General features: G+C 37.5%; 1 protein-coding gene across 1 annotated transcript; it reads left to right on the top strand.

Annotated features, from left to right (window-relative positions):
• LOC117422499 (beta-1,3-galactosyltransferase 9) lies at positions 1 to 4,610 on the top strand. Its single transcript, XM_059005205.1, has 2 exons — positions 1 to 6; positions 2,804 to 4,610. Exons 1-2 carry the CDS (start codon positions 1 to 3, stop codon positions 3,905 to 3,907), a joined length of 1,110 nt encoding a protein of 369 aa, XP_058861188.1. The 3' UTR covers positions 3,908 to 4,610.
• The last annotated feature ends 5,685 nt before the right edge of the window (positions 4,611 to 10,295 follow it).

The raw sequence follows: 10,295 nt of genomic DNA, 5'->3' as shown, positions 1-10,295 counted from the left end.
ATGGAGGTACTTTTAGTTTTACAAGTTAGCGTGTGGTCATGTCATAGCCTAGGATTATTAACCTGAACTATAAATATCTGAGTGGACAAGCACAGCTCACACAGGCCATTGGGATTTCACCTTCAGCATCACATCACAGCGTTCAGGGCAATATGACAGCGATGAGCTTCAAATACAAGGTGGTTATGAAATCACTTGGCTACTTTGTACAACTGCTGGGAAAAAACCTGTGCCAGCCATATTGAAGGACACAATAGAACACCTCAAAACGTGTACCACTGTCTGTAATTTTTTTTTTTTTTAATAAGAAAGAATCAGTTAATTTTATAAAGTTATAACCGAATAACTTGGAAATGTCATTTTCAAGTTGTTACTGTAGTATCCCATTTTAATAAGCCCAAGAAAATGCAGTAGGTTAAATATTGTCTACTTATGTTTGCCTAAGTTTTTGTATGATTGAGTGTTTGAAGTTCTGGATTTAAAAAAAAAAACAAGCCAAAAAAAAAAGACTATTTATTCCAGAGAGGCAAGTTTTTTGTGAATTACGAATAATAATAATTAAAAGAAATGTAATACAGAACCCCAGAAAGTCGACTTGTACATCAGATGACAAGATATTTAATCAAATCAGAAAGCTAAAATTTAACTTTAGACACATAAAACATATCTTAGTTAATGATGGTGGTATTAAAATTGATACAAATGGTAATTGTTTTTCTGTGCTGTACAAGAACATCGTAACGAGATCAGCCTGGGGAAAACAAGGCACTTCTTGTGTGTGCTGCTTGTGTCTTAGGTTTCAGTGCTACTAGTTCACAATGTGTCTGTAATATACAGTGTGTGTATATATATATATATATATATAGAGAGAGAGAGAGAGAGAGAGAGAGAGAGAGAGAGAGAGAGAGAGAGAGAGAGAGAGAGAGAGAGAGAGAGAGAGAGAGAGAGAGAGAGAGAGAGAGGTTTAGCACTGTCAGGTTACACATGGGCCTCAGGAAGGTATTTTTGCTTCATTAAAATGTTTGTAACAATGTACACACCTGCAGTTTAAGCAGTTCATGGTTTTTCAAATATAAACTTGATCAGGTGTTACTTAATAAGCTACAACAGAGCTTATGTATGACATATAGAAGCTATGTTCTTTTATGCTGTAGCTCGGGGAACCTGCTGCATATAGTAACAGGATGAGAAAGTGTGCACAGAAAGCTTCAAGGAGGGAGGATGCTTGTGTGCCTAAAGCTAACATTACATTAGGTAATGTAAACAAACTGGCAAGCCAACAATACCTGGCTTGTAGTGCACAATGACTAAACTAGGGAACATGTAATGCAGCAGAAATATACTTCTCCCCACTTAAAATCTAAAACAATATACATTTATTTAGTGGAACCAGCAATTATGTATGTTCTAATTATTTTAAGGCAAGAAAAAGGTGAATTATTAGCTTCATCATGAAGTTATTATTTTTTCCATAGCAACCTTGTTTTTGTTTTTCCTAAGGCTTCCTTTCACATAGCAAAGCTTCACAGGTGGATCCCATTACCTGTTAAATAATGTATAACTGTTTCCATAGAATACCTGTAATATATTGCTGAGTTATTTCTTGTTATTGTTTTTTTATTTTTGAAAAGGAGTAGAAAAAACACCTTCCTACAAACTCTTACATTCCTGTCCTAACCAAAATGTCAAGCATTATGATTTAATGTGTCAAAAAGCTCTCCTTGTCTAAGACATCTGACCAGGGTATAAGATATTGAATTACACCTGTTCGCATCAGGTGACTAGGAAACTAAGGGTAGGTGTAGAGGGAACCTAATCTGTGGTCTACATTACATTTTTTGTTCAGAATGTTCAGTACATTCTGCTCCATTAATACATGTTCATAATAGCACTGACCAAAAATTACAGCTCAACTGAATGTGATCCTATTTTACCATGAAAGTAAGTAGATTTTTCATTTACTATAATTTTCTCTCTTTGATCATTATAATGGGTTTCCTTGTAATGCATGCTCTCGTGAACTACTGGTGTCTATTCATAGCAAAACATGGACATGTTCTTAGTATAACACTTTATGTAGTCATGCTATTATCAACTATTACAACGTATGTAATGTATTTATATATTATTGCATTACCTTAACTCTAGCCTCAATCCTTTTAAGAGATGGTTATGTATGTTAATGTATTGTATTTAAAATGGTTATTACATAATTTGAGTGACTGCAGTAGGAAAATCCTATATATTCATATAAGACTGTTTTGACGAAGTTTGGTATTCATTACAATGTCCATGACTGCTACAGTCCAGAAACAGTTCAACTATTTAAAACATACAAAAAACAGTATTTAAATAACTGATAAATTAAAGCTTACTGAATAGGGCCTATTGATAATACAAATGGGATATATATAACAAATATATATATATATATATATATATATATATATATATATATATATATATATATATATATATATATATATCTTTTTTTTCAAATACCTTTCTCTTTTTTTTCAAATACCTTAATACCTTTCATAAGATCAGCTTAATATGTATATAAAAACACGACTGTTGAGCCCCTGGTGGGGCATATTTATACTTTATATTTATACAAGGTTAGGTTTTCAATCCAGTGTAGATTTGCAATATGTATGTATGTTATGCATGTTCCTAAACTTCAGTCTGATATGTAATCAAGTGCCAGAGAAGTGATTCATGTCTTCTGGAACTCTGTTTCTCTGTTCAAATGTGCAGAATTGCCATTGAATGAACACATACATTTCAAACCCTTCTGTTGCAGGTGACACTCTGCAGGCTGCGCACACACCAGTGGTGCTTCCTTCTCTTCAACGTCCTCCTCTTCCATGCCTTACTCTTTGGTGGCGATTTTGTGGAAGAATATCTTCTTCAGTCCTCCCCGGGCACATACACCGATGCTAAAGTGCTGGAGCTTCGTGAAAGAGCCAGAAAGCTGGACATGACCATTGTGAAGAACAGTGCTTCCAAATACTACACTATCAGCAGCCCTGATGTCTGCTCAGGCCAAGACATCTTTTTGTTATCGATGATCTTCAGTAAACCGGATAACGCATCCCGAAGGGATGAGATAAGGAAAACATGGGCCAACATCACCAACGTCAAGGGATTTTCAGTTCTCACTTTATTCGTTCTGGGCGCTTCTGATTCTAAAGCCACCCAAGCTACAGTCATGGATGAATCTGAAAGACATGGAGATATCATCCAAGGGAAATTCATTGATTCTTACAATAACCTACCCAACAAGACCATTCTAGCTATGCAGTGGACTGTGACCTTCTGTCCCATTGCCCGCTTTATTCTAAAAAGTGACGAGACTATGTTTGACAACTATGTAAGCTTGGTGGCGTATTTATTGAGCTTAAGAAGACACCCAGAGGATCTCTACATCGGAAGGGTAATCCATCACGAAATGCCCAACCGGGACCCTCAAAGTAAAGATTTTGTACCAGTCAGACAGTACTCAGAAAAGTATTATCCCGATTACTGCACAGGTGCAGCCTTTGTTATTTCTCAAGATGTAGCCCGGAAGATATACGTAGCTTCCGCAGTGATGAAGATATCGGTTCCTCATGATGTATTTGTTGGAATCTGTGCTAAAAAAGCAGGCGTCACTCCAACTCACAGCTCCAGGTTCTCTGGGGAAAAGCACATCAGATACAATAACTGCTGCTATAAGTTTATCTTCACATCTTTGGAAATGAAACTTGAAGAGCTGTCAATGATATGGAAGGACATAAATGATGGGAAAAGCTGCACATTGTTTGAAACGTACTACGGGCTTGTTTCTTGCAAAGCATTAACCTACTTGGATAAGCTTTCTTTCTTTAGTACAGGCACTGTAAAGGAAGGGGTGGGTCAGCCATAAAATAAATATTTTAACTGAGACAATTCCTTTCATGAAATGAAGTATTTTATTTATTTTCAAATTGACACTTCCCCCCTCACTCACTTTCTGCTTTCTGTGTGGTGCTGGCTGCTAGTGCTCCAATATTGAGTTATTTTAATGTTTACCTGACTTGGAGCTTGTCTGGAAAATTCTAAATGCCGGAACTGAACAGCCTTCCTCATTCTATTCAAAACATGTGACAATGTGACCTCTTTAAATTCTGTCACCTAGTCTCTCTGTCTTTGATAATTGTAAAGTACGTGGGGCTGGAAGCGTTGAAAGGTTACATCGTCTTGAAAATGTTACAGTTGGTAGAAAAAGTATAAAAGAGGTATGTTTCAGTGAGAACAGAATCGCAATCTGTGCATGAAAAGTCAAAGCATCTGTATCTCAGAGTGCAAGTAGGAAATCATCAACCACAACAGTGTACACCTTTAAAGAATAGCACATGACCCAGTAGACATCTGCTGATTGGTCAGAAGCAACTGGTAAATGGAAGATAGCAGCTGCAGAGGATTGTTGACAATCGATGTTCACAATATTACAAACACTGAATTCTGGATACTAGAACAATGCAGAGTGAGTTATCTAGAAATTATTTGCACCCAGTAATGTGGTTTAAAGCAACTTCATATTGTTTATTATATTATAAATTGACAAATATGTAATATCCTTAAATATGTTGGAGACCGATGTACATTCCTTAGAGTACAGGCTTTAGAAAATATAATGTATTTGTATTTAATCTTGTGTTTTGAGAAATGTTTTGGTTGATAAACACTGTATGAAATGATTTGAACTGTGTGCTAATACATTTTATTAAAGATATTAAAAAAAAAAAAAAGTAGCACAAAATTAATTCTCGCTTTAGGCAATGTTCCAGACCTTTTAAAGCATATTTGATAAATGGCACACAACTTTCTATAATAATACAAATACTAATACATCATTATAAATGAGCAGACTGAAATGTTATATTAGGCAGCTGCATTCATCATTTTTAAGTTAAAAAATTATTTGTTTTCAATTTTAAGAAACAATTATTAATTATATCCATTGCTCTTGCATGAAAAAAAAAGGTTTTACTGTAATTGGAGATAGCGTTTACATGGACAAGTCATGACAGTTTTCCTCACAAAGTTTTTGCGGTACTTTTCAGGAAATGCGTTGCTATGCTGTTCTGATTTGGGGGAAAAAAGTCGTCCGTACCAATGCAGATTACTCAATTCATAGTAATGTTGGGGAGGGAATATTTAAATGTCCGTGTCTGCCTAATAATTAGGAAAATAACAACTCTGAGTTAACTTGTTGTGTCGCGCACATTCCGAATTATCACGCATTACTTGTTTGTGTCTGGTTACCTTTCCAACACACACGCACGCACACACACACACACACACACACACACACACACACACACACACACACACACACACACACACACACACACACACACACACACACACACACACACACACACACACAAAAGCATATCAAATAAAACTTCTACGTACAAGTTTTACTACTTAAAAAATAGATATGTGCAACATCTATAAGTTGTATTTAATTAAAGTAGTATAAATGTATGTGGACAATGTAGGAACACGGGGGTGGGGGTGGGGTTACACTACGATACAATAAAAAACGGTATGATCCTTAGGTCTATATGAATATAAGATTGAGAACAGGGGGGGATATGTAAAAATACATAGGAGGTTCCTGAGCAGCTTCATGCACTGGCAGTTCTATAGGTGGAGTACCAGGCTGAGCATCCTAATGTTCCAGTACACATCTGCCGGTCCCTATACCCTGCCTCTGCTCCGAGAAGCCAGTGACTGCCGGTCCCTATACCCTGCCTCTGCCCCGAGAAGCCAGTGACTGCCGGTCCCTATACCCTGCCTCTGCTCCGAGAAGCCAGTGACTGCTGGTCCCTATACCCTGCCTCTGCTCCGAGAAGCCAGTGACTGCTGGTCCCTATACCCTGCCTCTGCTCCGAGAAGCCAGTGACTGCTGGTCCCTATACCCTGCCTCTGCTCCGAGAAGCCAGTGACTGCTGGTCCCTATACCCTGCCTCTGCTCCGAGAAGCCAGTGACTGCTGGTCCCTATACCCTGCCTCTGCTCCGAGAAGCCAGTGGCTGCTGGTCCCTATACCCTGCCTCTGCTCCGAGAAACCAGTGGCTGCTGGTCCCTATACCCTGCCTCTGCTCCGATAAACCAGTGGCTGCTGGTCCCTATACCCTGCCTCTGCTCCGAGAAGACTGCTACTGTAGAAGTGCCGGGTGCAGAATCCGCTTAACACACAGACACACACACATTATAATGAAACGTGGATGCAATATTATAAACATTCAAAACAAACGTCTTTCATTAAAGCATTAAGGTAAATTTATGTTGTTTGTTAACCATTACTTATTGCACAACATGCCAATTGATGCTAACAATTTATTCCAGTTCTGTGCGGTGGAAGATGACGTGGAGCTCTGTTGTTCCTGGGACATCTTAAAAGAATTACAGAAAGAATACTACGACTACTACTAATAATAATAATAATGCAAGGCTAAAAGTTTGGTTAGTTGTATTTAACAACTTTAATAATAGTCTATATAAGGGGTTTACAAAATTGCAGCGTCTTTTGCGTTGTTGTCTGTGTCTCTGCGTGTGTGTGCGCGCGCGTGGTTTGGTACGACTGCTGCAATCTCGTGAGACACAAACACGATTCCTGCTCCGGTTTACATGGGTTTTTACAGGTATTTTTATCGTGAGAAAGCGATTGACCCTGCCCTTGAAGTCAAGCTGATCAAAAGACTTCCTTTTGCTGTTTCACAATGTATTTGCATAACAACGTCACACAATCATGACTGTATTATTATTATTATTATTATTATTATTATTATTATTATTATTATTATTATTTTTTTTTTATTATTATTATTATTTATTTATTTATTTCTTAGCAGACGCCCTTATCCAGGGCGACTTACAGTCGTAAACAAATACATTTCAAGAATCACAGTACAAGTAATAATACAATTAAGAGCAAGATAAATACAATGATGAATACAATGACTTTAGAGTCGATTTGTGCATGTAAACCCAGCCACAGAGATAATACTTTATTCAGCAAATGAGTTCGAACCCTCTATTTACTGTAGCTACAGCTATGGACAAAATCTTGCAAGTAAATCAGTATCTGTTAGTCATAGTATCTGGAAGTACTTATACCAAGCCCTGCTTGGTATGAAAACATACAGCCGATACCACATTACTGAAAATACAGAACAACACTGGTGCAACTCTTATGATGTTGTCTTTATAGACACAATATTCAGTTCAGTACAAAAGAGAACTGTCTCAAAGCAAAAGCTAGATTGTCTTGAAGGTCATCCTTTTAAAAAACAACTGGTTTATGTTTTTGTTTTTTGTGGTTCCATATTTGGATGTGGCATCTAGACTGGTGGCATAATAAACAAAGCAAGAGGAAGCTGTTGTCAAACTGAGTTTAAAATGCCATGAGGCATACTTTCATGACCGACAGCAATTTTACAAGAAGCACATGGTGAAGGGAGAAAACAAACGTGTTACTCTCACAGTGCTGTATTATGTTTACATTTTCCCCCTGCTTTGGCATCTAGTGTCATTGCCAAATAGCAGTGCAGAACGATGACAACGTGTAAAACATTATTCCTGTCCTATCTGTGTTTCTTGAGTAGCCTTTTTTTAAAACTACATGGATTTTGTTATTCATTACTTTCTCATTACAGGGGACAACATAGAGTATCTTGACAGCGAAAACAAAATATCAGCTTCTGTCTTTCAGATTTGTTTACATTTTCCATTTTTTTTAAATGCTATTTTTTTAATGCTGCATCAGTAACATTGGCGGTGTTTACATGCAAGTTTTAATCGCGCTACTATAGTGCATTCATGACGTGTCACGCGCAAATGACGCATGATTGTGCTCGTTCCAAAAGTGCACGGCAAAAAAAGTGTGTGACTCAAGTGTTATTACACTTTGGTAAAGCACGGTAAAGTGCACGCTAATTGGCCTCATTAGTCCCATAGCAACACACTCCACAGTCGTGCAAAATACTACCATGAAATAACACGATACCTCCTCCACTTCCCTTATGTAAAAGAACGCTCTTCTCTGGGATACGGTCTTTCTGTCCTCCTCTGTAGAGTAAGTAAGATTTTCCTTATCCCAGCCTTACTAATACAAATCAGTTAAATATCCATCCATCCATTATTATCAATCCGCTTCTCGTGATGAGGGTCGCGGCTAAATTATATATAAATTGCATATAGAGATGTTGATTTATACCATTATTTATTCATTTCAGTCTATTATGAACGATGCATGAAAACTATGACCAGCATTATTATCATAATAATAATGCTACGAATAATGTAGCTTTTTTCCCGCAGGATGTTTCAAGCTTCCACCCCTTCTGACAGCGCGCAACACCAGATTGACCAATTGTGATTTGTTTCACAGTCTATGTTTTACATGTGAATCCTAAGAATAATTTCTGGAAAATAATAACATACCGCACATACACACACTTAGCCTCAGCCACGCGTAAAAGGGCTTTATCTCCCCAACCACCGTAGCTAGAGCGTCCAAACCAACTTTACTGTGAAGAAGACCAATTGTGAATTGTTTCACAAGCTCTCCTTTACATGTGAATCAAACATATAAATTGTGAAAAACAATAACATACTGCATATACGCACACAGCCTACCTGACACGCCTAAAATGGCTTTATCTCCTCAACCACAGCAGCTACATCGCTCAAACCAAATTTAATTTAAAGGATGCCAAATGTGAATTGTTTCACAGTCTGTGTTTTACCTGTGAAGCCTAAGAATAATTTGTGAATGCAATAACATATCGCATATACACACCACCGTCCCAGAGTCAATTAAAAGTGCTTGATATCCCCAACCACAACAGCTAGCATTTTCAAAACAACTTTAATTTAAAGAAGACCAGTTGTGAATTGTTTCACAGCTTCTGTTTTATATGTGAATCCTAATAATAATTTGTGAAAAAACAAATGGTTGTGGATATCAAGCCATTTTACGCATGTCGGGCTAAGTGTGCGCATATGCGATATGTTTTGTTTTTCACATATTATTCTTAGGATTCACATGTAAAACAAAAGCTGTGAAGCAATTCACAACTGTTCTTCTTTAAATTAAAGTTGGTTTGAACGCTGTAGCTGCTGTAGCTGCTGATCCAGGAGCATCGTCTGATGCGCCTGGGAGTACAGAAGGATGTACTGTCTGATTGCACTCACCGCTGTCAGGCAGGATCGGCAATACAGCCACCTTTTGAAAATGCTGGACCACGCTGATCAACAGCACCAAGATGTGGTTGCGTTGCACGCCGAATTTCTGCGCACAATACGATTCCTTTCCTGCAAACCCATTGCATGGGACTGAAGGAGTTCTTCCCATACAAGACTTAATCTAACCAGTGTTTGTCTGCGTCTTCTCCATCCATCAATTTTTGTCGCAAGTACGTTGTAAGTAGGCCTATGATTTTATATACCCTTATAACTAATTAGCAAATACACACATATTATGTATTTTTTATATTAACAGCGCTTGTGTAATTTTCCACATTTTCTGCATAATTAATTTTAATATTTTAACAAAGTACCTGTGTTTGAAACCAACACATCATGAGTTGTTTTTAATATATTTGTTCCACATTAACGCATATTTGTGATTATTGAACGCATAATCCTTTTGTTTAGCACATTAACAGTTATGCAGTTGGCTAATACTAATATATATTTGGGTGTGTGAAAGGACATCAGTAGCATAAGAAACATAAGAAAAGCAGTAACGTGAATTGGTGAGTGCTGTCGGTTTTTGTAAACATGCTACTTCTTCCATTTCTAGAACAACTATTATTATTTTCTTCTTCTTGGCAGCATGAATCGTTTTAACTGCAAGCCTTTTGCATTCTAGACAAATGGGGGGTAACCTTCTCTTCATCTCTGCCTAGCGCGTAAATCCTCATGTAAACCCTTGTGCATTATTTGAACGATATCCTTTATCGCGCAGCATCTCTTTTCAGCGCGTTTGGTGATATTTCAATAAACCCTCCCATTATTTTATTATTAATGAGGTCGTTTGCATTTGGACGACTAAATTCTCTCTCTAAAATAAACTCTCATGTAAACGTGGAAGCAGAACTGTCATGACCATAAAAGCGCAAGAGATCTGTTGTCACGCTTCAGTTTTTGCTTGTAAACTGCCCCATAGTTTTATGGACATGTGTACTGGTGCTGTGTAGCTATAATGAAATATATGCCAGATGTAAGGGGACTGCTGGTGTAAGATTTGTTTCAAAT

Source organism: Acipenser ruthenus, chromosome 31, assembly GCF_902713425.1.
Source record: "Acipenser ruthenus chromosome 31, fAciRut3.2 maternal haplotype, whole genome shotgun sequence".
NCBI classification, from domain to species: domain Eukaryota; kingdom Metazoa; phylum Chordata; class Actinopteri; order Acipenseriformes; family Acipenseridae; genus Acipenser; species Acipenser ruthenus.
The sequence above is the reverse complement of the archived record's forward strand: the minus strand, read 5'-3'. Positions and strand labels throughout refer to the sequence as shown.